Source organism: Doryrhamphus excisus, chromosome 9 (assembly GCF_030265055.1).
Source record: "Doryrhamphus excisus isolate RoL2022-K1 chromosome 9, RoL_Dexc_1.0, whole genome shotgun sequence".
NCBI classification, from domain to species: domain Eukaryota; kingdom Metazoa; phylum Chordata; class Actinopteri; order Syngnathiformes; family Syngnathidae; genus Doryrhamphus; species Doryrhamphus excisus.
Window position 1 is genome coordinate 1,839,481 of NC_080474.1, and position 13,409 is coordinate 1,852,889.

The following is a 13,409-nucleotide window of genomic DNA, read 5'->3' on the forward strand; positions in this document are numbered from 1 at the left end:
TAACTTCCTTAATGACGGTCTAATTGGTTCTCCAGCAGGTATGTTTGACTAACGAGGACCACCTCTATCGTGTTCTCGTTTTCTGAGATTGGATGTTGTCTGTAGTCGGTTTAAAAAAAAAAAAAAAGAGGCCTAAATCCTTCACACTGGACCTCTGCTGGACCAAGACCACAAGTCCGTTAGACAAGGGTTAACGCAGAGTTGAGCAGCAGAACATTTCCCCAGCAGATGTTCTGGCGGTGGTTCTGCAGGTACCGAGCTAATGTTCTCTTGGTTCCTTTTGACTCGCTCCATCTCTGGAGTAAACACCACGGGGGTTCCCTTGGCGGAACTGTCCTTATACAACACCTAGGACACAAGCACAGGACCCCAGGGGGCCGGGTCAGACACCGGGTACCAAACACTCACACGCCGTCACACACCTATAGGACTGCTTCCAACAGAGAAGCTTCCACAGAGTTTCAGAGAAGGCGTAGCTTGACTTCTGTCGGAGCGACATAGTCAAGCGGCGTCTGAGAAACTGGTCCTATAGCGTGATTGATGAACGGAACGGTCAAGCACACGCCTCGTCACACGTCAGCAGACTACTTAGCTGGACGTTAGCTGTGGAGTGGGAATGATCAGAGCAACGCACGGCGGCTTCGCGGGAGGAAAAGCCGGGCGGCGGGTTAGCTAGTACCACACGTAGAGGGGAGCGTGTGTCAGCTTCAGCTTGAGGGGCGGCGCTCGAAGATTAAGGGGGAGGATGGAGGGCTGCATGAGGGTCAAAGAGGTGAAAGATGGCAGGTGGAGCTCGGGAAGTCTGCGCCTTGGATGAAGATGAGCTGAGTGAGCAAGAGATGATCGGAATGTGATTAGATGGTGGGGGCGGGGGGCGGAGGGGGGGAAGCCAATGCTCTTATGGTGGCCGTTGCTAATGTCCACTCTTGTTAGGAGCACACGTGGGTCGGCCGTGTTCCACTACCGAGCTGATGTGCCTCTGGGTTTGTTTGACCCGCTTCACCTCCGGCAGGTCTGGTATAGCCGTCCCGCGGTCCAGAGAGTCCCTGTATTTGATCTACCCAACGGCAGGAGGAGACCACGTGTCAGTCAGAGACAAACAGAGCATCCATTCCATCCAAAAGATGCCACAGCACAGCACCAAAGACCACAACTAATTAACTAATTAATCACAATCCCGAGAAATGAAGACGCACGTTAGCCAAACACCCGCTGGTGTTATCACAGACAAAACACTTTGTATTGTTACAGTGGTTTTGGGGGGAGGATGAGGGTGAGCTGGGGGGTCGATGAAGGTTCAGGGTCACTCTACAGAGTACCGTGCTAATATTTTGCTGATTGCGTTTAACTCGCTCCATCTCCGGCGTCTCTGACACCGACGTCCCTCGTCCCAACTCTTCTTTGTATTGCAGCTTGGAATGAGACACAAAGTCAGACATGTTGGTGACACGTAAAGTACTTTTTACCTTCCAGGAGTAGAGCCTGACCGACACTGGAGTTTGGGGGGTGCAAACGGAGCCTGGCAAGCCATCAGCCTCTACAGCCATGACGGAAGCCATTTTGACCGAATTGTCTAACTTTAATTGTTGTTTTGTTTCTCGTAATATTACAATATTTGGTAATGGTTTAATTTCATTTGAACATGCATCCCATAATCAGTTCCCAGTTCCACATGTCCAAAAGGAGTAGGAAGAAGCAAAGCTTATTAAATCCTACCCCTCCATCTTGTACTTTTACAATCAGTAACTGTTACATTTGTTCACGTCCTGCTTTCCGAATATAATTTTAATTTTAATTTTAATTTTAATTTTAATTTTAATTTTAATTTTAATTTTAATTTTAATTTTAATTTTAATTTTAATTTTAATTTTAATTTTAATTTTAATTTTTTTAATTTTAATTTTAATTCACATACCAAATTACGCTACAAAAATGATATTTTTCCTCATAATACTTCAAAATTATTCAATTATGACTTTTTATTGTTATATTACAACTTTTTTCTCTTCATATTTTGACTTTTTTGACCGCTTATCCTCACGAGGGTCACGCATGGTGCTGGAGCCTATCCCAGCTGTCTTTGGGCGAGAGGCGGGGGTACACCCTGGACTGGTGGCCAGCCAATCACAGGGCACATATAGATTCATACTTATTACTAATTCATACTTATAGACAATTTGGGGTTGCCAATTTCGCTAGCATGTTTTTGGAATGTGGGAGAAAACCCACGCATGCCCGGGGAGAACATGCAAACTCCACACAGAGATGGCCGAGGGTGGGATTGAACTCGGGTCTCCTAGCTGTGAGGTCTGTGCAGCCTATTATTACAGCTGATTTTTCAATTTTTGCTGTTTTAAATTTTCTTGTTAAAATCTATTTTTAGAATATGCAGCAGGCCAATAAAAAGACGCTCTACAATATCCCTCCATGCCAGCAGACGGTCGTCGTAGCAGCTGGGCTCAGCGTCCAGCTACCAACGGTCCAACTGCTGTTCGACACATAAAAAGGTCTAGACAGTCCCTGGTCTAGGACACACCGTCATAGCGTAGTCTTGCCATAAAGTGATCCAGGTAACAACCCAGCAGTATCAACAGTATCGGTCGGGATCTTGCAGAAATAAAAAGTCCAAGCAGGTGGATCATTGGAAGAAATATGGAAGGGATTATAAAGAGATGTCAGTCCCAAACCAAGTCGTCAGCCAACACGGGGAACAGGAGGGATTTAGGGATCTTAGTTAGGATGGAAGATTGCTAGGAATTCCTAGTTGGGAAGGTCAGAAGGCATTTTGAAAATGTCAGAGGATCTCAGGGGAGGTGACTGTAAGGAGTGGTGGGATTGGGTGGGTGGGATTTTGGGTTGGGGGGATCACTGGTGTTCCGTCCTCTACCGAGCTGATATTCTTCTGGGTTTCTCGGACCCGCTTGACCTCGGGGAGATCTGGTATGGCTGTGCCTTGACTCAGAGAATCCTTGTACCGTATCTGCCCACGGCAAATGGCACAAAAGTGCAAAGTCAGACACAAACACAACCTGTCACTCAACACTCGACACGCAACTCAAACGTAGACGCAGTTTCCAGTCAGGATGGATGATTCTCCTTTTAGCTTTTAGTGGATTATTTCCGGTTTAGAAGTGAGGAATCGTTAACATTGTGGATAACTAATTAAAAAACAGTTAATAGAAAATCCGGTTAAGTTGAAGAGGTTCTGGATTAAAGTGGTTGTCAAGGGAATAGTAACCATGTGAAGATAAGGCGGCATTGTCTGAAGGTGCCAAGGTTGGGGAAGATGAAAGGAGGGTTTGATGATGAAGGAAGGCGAGGTGACTGTGGACTACCGTGCTAACGTTGCGCTGGTTCCGTTTAACCCTCTCCATTTCGGGGGTTTCGGGCACTGCGGTGCCTCCTCCCAAATCCTCTTTGTAGTGAATCTTGATGTGGATGAGGAGTGAAAGCAGAACCAGTTGAGCATGTTCGTCGTCCCGGAGTTAAAGGTTTTCTTTCACCTTCCGTTAGCATGGTGATTCTCAACTAGCTCGGCTGCCGGACCCAACATCACTCCTTGTGGCAAAAAGTGTAATTCAAAATTTCCTTCTGATTAACCGAGTATATATGGTTAATAATAACAGGACAGCTATGTGTTTTGTCAATGAAACGCCACCCAGTCTGCTGTCCCGTTTTAACTGGGAGTTTCACCACTCCGTCCGTACCGGAAACCATTTTTGTACATTTTTTTTTTTTTTTGCCAGCCCGCCCCAAACAGGTCCGCGACACCACCAGTTGAGAATCCCTGCCTCAGCTAACTTACAGGCGACGTTTTCTACAGACAAACAATACCTGATTATGTTTGAAATCACTCCAGCACAAAAAAAACAACAAGCTGTAAAACCGAGGCGGAAATAGCCAAGAGTTAGCGGCGTGAATGGAATAGCATGTCTAACAAGATTAAAATGGATTTGTTTGCTTCAAAACACAAGGATGATGTATTAGGGCCTGTTAAAGATGGGGCAAATCTGAAGAAGAAAACGTGTTAAGAGTCGGTGTTAAAAAAAGATACTATAAGTATAAATATATATATATCACAGGGTAGATACCAAGCTGAAATTCTTTGTATTTTCTTTAACACGAAGCATTTCAGGGGTGTTGATTACAGCAGACCCTTTGCCCTTTATGTATTTAAGGTCAGTCTGGTACTGAAGCTACAGGGAGAAAAACACAAGTGCAGTTATAAGTCATTTTAAACATCCATGGCCTCACGGGCCGTATTCATATCAATATTTATATTCATTCATACAAGCCCAGCCTTTGAGCGGCGGGCACGCCCCTCGCCGTCATTCACCCTGTCTACTTACAGTGCTGAAGTTCTTCTGGTTCTCACGGACCCTCTGCATCTCAGGGGTGTCCAGAACGGGCACATAGTGAGACATGGTCTTCTCTGCCTCTTCTTTGTACTTTTTCTGTTGGACAAAGGCACGCGTCAATTCAGGTTTAAGACGGCGGCCCTTTTTCCAGGATTGGCTGGGATTCGTACTCCACCTGGCTAACGATGTTCTTCATCTGCTGAGCGTGGATGATGTCCGGAGTGTCGATGACCGTGGTGTAGCTGGCGCGGTCCATCTCAGCGATCTGCTTGTACTTGGACTGATGGACACAAAGACAATTTTGGTAATGGTTTAATTTCATTTGAACATGCATCAGATTACAATTGAGGGCATCCCATAATAAGTTCACAGTTCCACATGTCCAAAAGGAGTAGGAAGAAGCAAAGCTTATTAAGTCCAACCCTTCCATCTGGTACTTTTACAATCAGTAACTGTTACATTTGTTCACTTCCTGCTTTCTAATATAATTAATTTTTTTTTAATTATTATATTTATTTTTTAATTTTTTAATGTTATTGCATTTTATGTTATTGTATTTAATTTTAATTTTAATTTTAATTTTAATTTTAATTTTAATTTTAATTTTAATTTTAATTTTAATTTTAATTTTAATTTTAATTTTAATTTTAATTTTAATTTTAATTTTAATTATTGTATTGTATATGTATTCGATGACATTTTTAGCTAATTGGTTATTTTTAGCCTTATGCATTATTTTAGCTGTTTGAAGATTAACTATATCAGCAAGTTTAAGTATTTGTGATTTTTGGTGATATTAAGGGATAAATGAGGTATATATTTTTGTAATTAGCGCATCGAAAACCATTCACAACCTTCTAAATATGGTTTTAAACATTATCACAGCCCTCTAGACATGAACTAACACCCTTATCGTCACCTTTAAGCTAGTAATAGTAGACACAATAAGAGTAAATAAGCTGTTTAGAACATGAATAAGTGTGTGTTGCTTTAAATATGTTGCCTCGGGGAGGAGAGTGAGTGGCTGACAGGAAGTGAAGGTGTTTCAGACTTGAGTTTCAGCTCAGCAGAGGTTACAGCCGTGACAGTAGCCTGTGTTTTTATTGTTGTTTTTTTACTGGGGATTACTGTCCAAATGAATGCCAGGGAAAGACTGTGTTGTATTCTGACCTGACTGAGGATGTCCGTCGCGTTCCTTGCCCTCATGAAGTCCGGGGTGTCGGTCGCCAAAGCCAACATTCCCTTGCCCTTAATCTCCTGCTCCAGCGCCTTCTTGTACTCCCTCTGCAAAGGTCAAATGTCACACAAGGAGTCACACGCCAGAAGCACGTTGTTGAAAAGCGCAGTAGGCCTGCAGGAGCGAGGGACTTTCTACTCATTCACACTGAGGAGGGCTGCAAAACCAGAAGTCTTGGAGGGACAGCATTCAAACAGTAAAAGTGGTAAGGTGGTAAATCTTCTGTTAAAGCTGGAAAAAAGGAGATTTTGCAGCGGTTATCGGGGGAAAAAGTGTTAAGGCAGAATTAGTGATGGTCTGCAACTTGCTGGCAGTTCTCTAACTTGGACTAAAAAGGCAAATCCAAAACATATCTTTAAAAAAAAGAGAAGAAAATTTGCTTTTTGGACATTTTGTGATGCATTTTGTCCTCGCACTGCCCGTGTAGTTTTGTCAATAAGTCAACCACAATTCCGAGAAGTTGCTCCACCCTGGATTTGTTTGGATTTCAAACTAGTAGTACAGTAATTATTAGAGCCCTCTAGACATGAAATAACACCCCTATATTCACATTTGTACTTATATTACCCATTACATTTCAGACATAAATAAGGCATAAGTCATAGTTGTTATTATTTTTTTTAACAGTACTTCCCATGGTGGCTATTGTCTAATCAGTGTAACATGTCTGACACCTAGTGACCAATGTACAATACTGCATATCATAACGTTTGTCTTCTGAACGCCTTACATGGTATTTTAGTTCATGTAGACATTTTTATGCTTGAAAATGCTTAATTTAGGCAAAAAATATGATTTTTTTTCAACCACAAAACAGCAGTGATTATGAAAAAAAATATTCTTGAAAAATATGATATAGCGAAGTTGCTAAATTTGAAGCGTGATGTCGAGAAGGATCACTGTAATTTCTCGCAGCGTTTAAACCCGAGCTACCCCAAGGGTGGAATATTCTCCACAGATTAAACTGAATATGACTTATTAAAAAATCATAAGCTTGACAGTGAAAGTAAAATCACACAACAGGAGCTCGACTGTGAAGTCCAAGTCCATTCAGGAGGGGAAACACTCATTTTTAGATTCTTTTAGAAAGAGAAAATGGCTCAAACGTTAGTGATGTCATCAAGCGGGGACAGAAGAGTCGGCCCTTTTTTTTAGTGCGGTGGTGAAGCGTAGTTAAGAGATTTGAGCAGGCGGCGGAGCGCCCGGAGCGGGATAGTGGGGTGCAGCCGCCTCGGCCACCCGGCCAGTGGTTGTCATACCTCACACAGGATTTGAGTGGCATTCCTTGCTCTCAAAAGCTCGGGAGTTTCCTCCAGCACAGTTAGCCCTTTACCCTTCACTCCCTCCTCTAGATCCTTCCTGTACTCTTTCTACAGGACGGAAGAAGAACAGAGAGAATGCGGAGAGGCGCACAGGGCAGGCCAGGCAAATGTAGAGTGGCAAGCTCAAAGTCACCGGGCCTCCCAGAACAATCTCATGGTTAACTTTTTTTTTTTTTTTTAAATCACTGCTTCTTTGGTAAGGAGACGCTGGTGACTTTGGCAAGAATCCTGATGACAGATACGGTGAACCACATTTGATCAGACAGCATGAAAACAACCAAATACACAAGTACGTACAAATACACAAGGCATGCTGCTGCAAAGGAACGGGAATGTGGAAGTTGCAGGAGGATGCAAATACACATGGAGGCTGTACCTCAATGAGAGTGTCATTAATGCTTTAGGAGAGTCGTGTAGGGAGGCATGCGAATGGAACTTAACACACCAACCAATAGGAATGACAGCACTTTAGCTTTAGGCTCTGCTGTAGGGGGGGGGGGGGTGGTGATGCTTATGGTGGGCTGGATTTAAATCAGCAGTGCGTAACTCACATCGCCCCCTCGGAAACGGGTGGAAACTGTAAAATGCATGCTAACGTGGTAGTAGGCGATGTCCTTTGGAGAAGAAACATAGTGGGTTTACAATATGGAGTCATGTAGTAAAGCTGTACGTTGCAGCATTAAAATACAGAAAATGATCATATTTTCTGTATTATTCTTATCATTCTGATGTTCGGGTTTATAAAAACGTATAACTAGGCATGATATGCTTAGAAAAAACGGCACTTTTTCTCCTTTTCAGTATGAAATTTGGGGGGTTGACGGGTCTCAACACAACAGACAGCACTGTGGTCCGTCATGGTTACCTTGATTGTCAATACGGAACACAAACGGAACTCAAATCTTTGGGTCTTCAGGCTCCAAAACAACCAATGAGCATCCAAAACGACCATTCATTCATTCATTTTCTACCGCTTTTTCCTCACGAGGGTCGCGGGGGGTGCTGGAGCCTATCCCAGCTGTCTTCGGGCGTAAGGCGGGGTACACCCTGGACTGGTCGCCAGCCAATCACAGGGCACACATAGACAAACAACCATTCACACTCACATTCATACCTATGGACAATTTGGAGTGGCCAATTAACCTAGCATGTTTTTGGAATGTGGGAGGAAACCGGAGTACCCGGAGAAAACCCACGCATGCACGGTGGAATTGAACCCTGGTCTCCTAACTGTGAGGTCTGTGCGCTAACCCCTAGACCACCGTGCCGCCCCCCAAAACGACCAATTTGTGTCAAATCTGCACTGCAGCTTTAAATCCAGTCACCCTGAGTAAGACGTGTGAGGTGCACCCTTAACTCCAAAGCAAAAAAAAAAACACCTTTAGTGCTATTTAGTGTGTGTAGTGTGGCTTCATTCCTTAAGTGGAAAAAGATTACAGGGATGGATGAGGTCAGAGTAGGGTTGCTGGGGTTGGTGGGGGTAGTATCTCACAGGGTGGTTTGGGGACAAATACTCCTCTGGTTACCTCGCTGGCTATTTTGGTGGCGTGTCTGACATGTATCATGGCAGGCGTGACCTCCAAGCCTGAGAGGTTCTTGCCCCTCATGGACTCCTCAAAGTCCTTCTTATAGTCTTTCTAGTGGCCGCAGAGATAAGACAGGAACACACATGTGAGCATGCTGAACTGAGTGTGTGTGTGTGTGCATGTGTGTGTGTGTGTGTGTTGGGGGTGTGACAGAGAATAACAACACCTCAAAGCATGAATTTAAATATATATCCAGGTACAATCCTCCAATTACATTTCTGCTGGTTTAAAAAGGAAATGTTCTTTGTTGAAGGACGCTACCTTCATATTGTGTTATGCTAATACAATGGAACCTCGGTTTTCATGTCATTTCAAAATGTAGTGACCGAAAGGACAAGGTCACGGGTACAAGCGGGTTTCTCCGCAGGGTGGCTGCGCCCTCCCTTGGAGATAAGCACTGTCATCCAGGAGAGAACATGCAAACTCCACACAGAGATGGCCATGGGTGGAATCAAACTCGGGTCTCCAAACTGTGTGTCTTGTGATATTTTGACTTTGTTCCCATAACATAACTTTTTCCACAACCTAATTTTCTTTATTCATTCAACTTTATTCATTGTTCTGTTTATTTCTTATTATATTACAACTTCAAAATCTTTTTTTCTTTAATATTTCAACTTTATGCTAGTAAATTACATTTTTACTACTAATATTACAACCATATTCTCATAAAAATGTCAACTTTCTTCACTTATTATCGTTGTTATTTTTGTAAAATTGGATCTGTCAATTTTTGTTGCTGTTGTTGTTGGGTTGTTTTCTTGTGAAATAATTATTTTTTACAATGCCCCCCCACAGGCCGCACTTTGGACACCCATGAATTACCTGCAGTTTCACGCGTTTTTCGTCACAACCATTTGGAACAAACTGATGGGGAAAACCGAGGTTCCTATGCAAGTCATGAGTCCGATGTTGGGTGGACATCACACACCGTGTGACGAGCGGTCTCGTTACCTGGCTCTGCATGTGCTGCGCCTCCTTGGCCGTCACGTATGTGGGAGTCTCAAAGTCCAGCATGGCCTTGCCCTTCTCCTTCTCGTACTTCTCCTTGTACTTCACCTGTGGCAGGCCAAACACCTCACATGTCACTGGCGGTCGCGAACAACTGTGTGGGAAGGTGTTGCTAACACTTCCACCCCGTCATGTAGCTTAAATACGACCATCAAAACATTACACAAAACCCACAGTAATGTATTCATGTGGAAATAGACCCATCACAGGTTTTTTTGCAGACACTCGTTCACGTTGGTGGCACTTACGTGGCTCTGTAGTTCAGAAGCCTCCTTGTGATGGAGCTGCTCTGGTGTGTCGGGAATCATATGATAGTGACCCTTACTCGCCTCAAACTTCCTCTTGTAGCAGTACTATGGCGGAATTCCCAGTCAAGAAACACCACAAAAAAAAAAGGTCTGGAGTTTTCTCCAAAAGCATCAAAAAGGAAATTCTTCCAAGGTGAGCAGTTCTTAGTGGTGTCAAATGAAAAATGCTGGTTAAAAAATGGGTGAAAAATTCTTGTTTTGAGTGACATGATTTAAAAAAAATCGTTAAAGGAAGTGGTTAAAGGAATTGGTAGTACAGGAGGTCAGAGGTGAAGGGTGAGTGGAGTATGGATCACTACCAGATGAGGAGAGATGGATGGAGGTGTGGATGTATGGCTTCCTGTGAGGATGAGATTTCAAAGTGATGTCTTACGTCGCTGGACAGCCTGCTGGTGCTCAAGCTGTGCTGCATGGACAGAGACTCGGCCATGTCGGTCACAGGCTTGTGGATCTTCTTCAGGTCACCTTTGTACTTCACCTGTGCCACAACAAAGGGGGTGGAGGGGGGGGGGTACGTCCTCAGAATCCCACTCCTTTGCTTCTTCACTGACAAACAACCATGAAAGGCTTGAGAAAAGGCGCCTACCTCACTAGCCAGCGTGTTGGCGTCCTTATACGTTTGGTAAATCTTACTCTCTTTCAGGTCATACTGCGGCCTCTTTCCCTTCATTTCCTTATCAAACTTCTCTTTGTACTTCAGCTAGCGGGGCCGAAGCAGAGAATAATTAATTAGGATGTGCGGAAATGTCCAACATTTCTTATTGCATTCTTTTAAACAACACAACATTGGACACGAGAAAACATATGCCTCCTCCATAAGTGCTGAGCATTCACACCAACACCAACGATCTCATATATCATGGTTAGGGGTGCAACAAGAACTCCATTCCGGACGTTTGTGTTCCCACCTTTACTTGTGATGGTTGCCGTTTTGTTTGTTTTTTGACTTTGACTGCATTGTCATTTCAATAGTTATTTTCTAATTGTAATGTTTAACTGCAGTGTGAAATAAGAGTCTTGCAAAGAACACTAAACTCATCACACAGCAACTTAACACTCAAAAAAGGTGTATCTTAGAAATATACAAACATTTAAAAGTTTTCCTATAATGCATTGCGTCTGAGCAACGCATTCATTGGTGCCCGCCGGGACGCTTCGATGGCGTCAGCTTCCCTCTGGGCTGTTTTGGCTCCCTCTGGTGGACAGAGGCAGCATTGCAGTGGCATCCATCTATTTTCTATGCCACTAGTCCGCCAATGAAATGCTTTGCTCAGATGCATTGCATTATGGAAAAAAAAATACTCATATTGGTACATTTTTATATACTTCGGAGGTACACCTTTTGGGTATTAAGTTGCTGTGTGATGAGTTTAGTGTTCTTTTTATTTAGTGTTCTGGTTATTTTGAGTAGCACAGTATTTAAAAGGATTAGTGGTAGTTCTTTTATGATACTTTTTTGACACTCAAGTATCAAAACAAATCCAAACTGTGACGTTTCTGTATTATTGCTGCACCCCTAATAATACCGTATATATGGTAGTGAAATGGGAATACGTTTCAAATCCATTTTATGCACCGACTATGGTCTCTTTTGGAGAGCACAGAATTCAGTCAGTGGATCAGTGAGCATGCATCGGTACGATACGAAGAGACGCCAAGCTCATTCACAGCCTGCTCCGTGACTCCCTGTGCTAGCAGGATGAAAAAGGGTGGAACCACGACAGGAAATGCACACTCAGATGTCACCTGTTCACATGTCATTCATATTCCCAGATAGACGGATCAAGGAGAGCATTGCAATGAGTAGGATGCGTTACGACATGAAGGCGACAGATGCTCGTCATGCTCAGCGGTGAACGGTCGTCAGTCGACCAACTCAACGAAACAGACAAGTGTTAGCCTGCTTACATCGCTAGTCATTGCACTCATTTTCTTAATGTGGCGCATCTGGGGGGTATCATAGGAGGCGAGTCCATGGGGGGAGGGAATGGCCTCCTTCTATGAGATGATGGCATGAGAAGACAGACAATGAAGGCAAGAGAGAAGGGAGCCGCAGTGCAGGAAGACAGTAGACAAACATTTGAAGACAGGTGGAACAACATGGGAAGTTCTCAGGGCATTGGACCGTTTGCCAACTGGACTCTTCAGGTTGTGTTTTTCGATAAATTAGCTCTTCTACAGCCGAGTTTTTGGATACGAACTGGCAAAGCCTGCTCAGATGAAAATCCTGTGTTATTATTATAATTATTATAAAACCTGTTTACGAGCTTCTACATACATTTTTTAACATTATTAGAGCCCTGCAGACATGATATAACACCCCTATAATAACGTCACTCCTATTTTTACACTTTACACTCGTATTACCCAATACAACAGACATAAAAAGAGCAAATAAGCCATTAAAAACACAATGTAAATGTGTTCCAGTGCAAGTTGTACTGATGGTGGACAGGAAGTGACGTCATGGGCTTGAGTTGAGTTTTATTTGACAGGTTACGGTAACAGTAACCGCTAACAGTGTTTTTAGTAAAGATTATTGTGTCTGTTGTATAATCATTTCAAACCTGCAACAAAAGCCTGTTGTTCCAGCGATCAAGTCTGGTGCTTGTGTGTCTCACCGAACATTATAGTAATATTACTGACACCTAGTGACCGATGTAGATTACTAGTATTTAATTCATTTAGCCATTTTTATGCTTGAAATATGTACGTATATGTTTGACTGTTAATAGGCCGTATTTGATCACAAAACAGCAGGATTTATTATTATTATTAATATAATTATTTAATTATCAACTATTTCATTATTTAATTGTTATTCATATATTATTATATATTTATGTATTTATTTATTTTAAACCCCATTTCTTTGACAGATTTGAAGCTTTTTAAGAAAAAGTCACGTACATTTTTATGGTTCCGTTACTAATTCAATGACTTTTTTCCAGAAAGTAACGACTAACTATAACTAATTACTTTCTGTCATAGAAAGTTGGATGGATTCAATACCATGAGAACACATGAACCTGGATGAATGAGAATATTGATGGGTAATATGAGCAGTTAATACACATGGAAATGTCCTTTCATGGAGCCAATGACAGTGAAGCATGGATTAAACATGGATATAATGCAGGATGGCGCAGGAAGCGCTTGCAGTAGCTGCTAGCTGCTAGCTTCTGAACAGTCTAAAGCTATAAGAGAAGTGGCGCAGAGACAGCTTCGACTCGCTAGGCTGATCCTCCATCAGGAAAAAGGATCTGGCTGAGGGTGAAAGATTTGCCCTACCTGGCTGTTGAGCTTGCACACATCCGTGGCCAGCTTAATGTCCGGTCGGTGGACCAGAGAACCTCCGCGGCTGGCCTCTTCACGGGCCTTGTCACGGTAGCCAATCTGAGGGGGAACAAACCACAATCAGTGGTGTCAAGTGAAAAGGATCAAGGCCTCCGTCTTGAACCTGCACAGATCTGCGTGCTGATTACCTCACTGACGAGTTTGGCGGTGTGTGTGGCCTTCTTGATGTCAGGTCGATCCACCACGCTAGTGTAGTGCAGATTGGCTTTGGCGTTCTTCTTGTAGGCCAG

General features: G+C 43.1%; 1 protein-coding gene across 17 annotated transcripts in view; it reads right to left on the reverse strand.

The window, feature by feature from the left end:
• neb (nebulin) overlaps positions 1-13,409 on the reverse strand; it is a 59,075-nt gene that overhangs the window by 3,176 nt on the left and 42,490 nt on the right. For 4 of the 17 annotated variants that reach the window (XM_058081798.1, XM_058081797.1, XM_058081795.1 and 1 more), the window contains 17 exons: positions 13,308-13,409; positions 13,114-13,218; positions 10,409-10,522; positions 10,196-10,300; positions 9,763-9,867; positions 9,458-9,562; positions 8,444-8,554; positions 6,855-6,965; positions 5,529-5,642; positions 4,534-4,638; positions 4,350-4,454; positions 4,092-4,196; positions 3,336-3,428; positions 2,888-2,980; positions 1,320-1,412; positions 965-1,057; positions 256-348 (listed from right to left, as the gene is read on the reverse strand). In XM_058081798.1, coding sequence (XP_057937781.1) covers positions 256-348; positions 965-1,057; positions 1,320-1,412; positions 2,888-2,980; positions 3,336-3,428; positions 4,092-4,196; positions 4,350-4,454; positions 4,534-4,638; positions 5,529-5,642; positions 6,855-6,965; positions 8,444-8,554; positions 9,458-9,562; positions 9,763-9,867; positions 10,196-10,300; positions 10,409-10,522; positions 13,114-13,218; positions 13,308-13,409 — 1,752 coding nt within the window. The remainder of the gene's footprint in view (positions 1-255; positions 349-964; positions 1,058-1,319; positions 1,413-2,887; positions 2,981-3,335; positions 3,429-4,091; positions 4,197-4,349; positions 4,455-4,533; positions 4,639-5,528; positions 5,643-6,854; positions 6,966-8,443; positions 8,555-9,457; positions 9,563-9,762; positions 9,868-10,195; positions 10,301-10,408; positions 10,523-13,113; positions 13,219-13,307) is intronic. The other 13 variants (XM_058081800.1, XM_058081801.1, XM_058081799.1 and 10 more) reach the window with 13 other exon arrangements.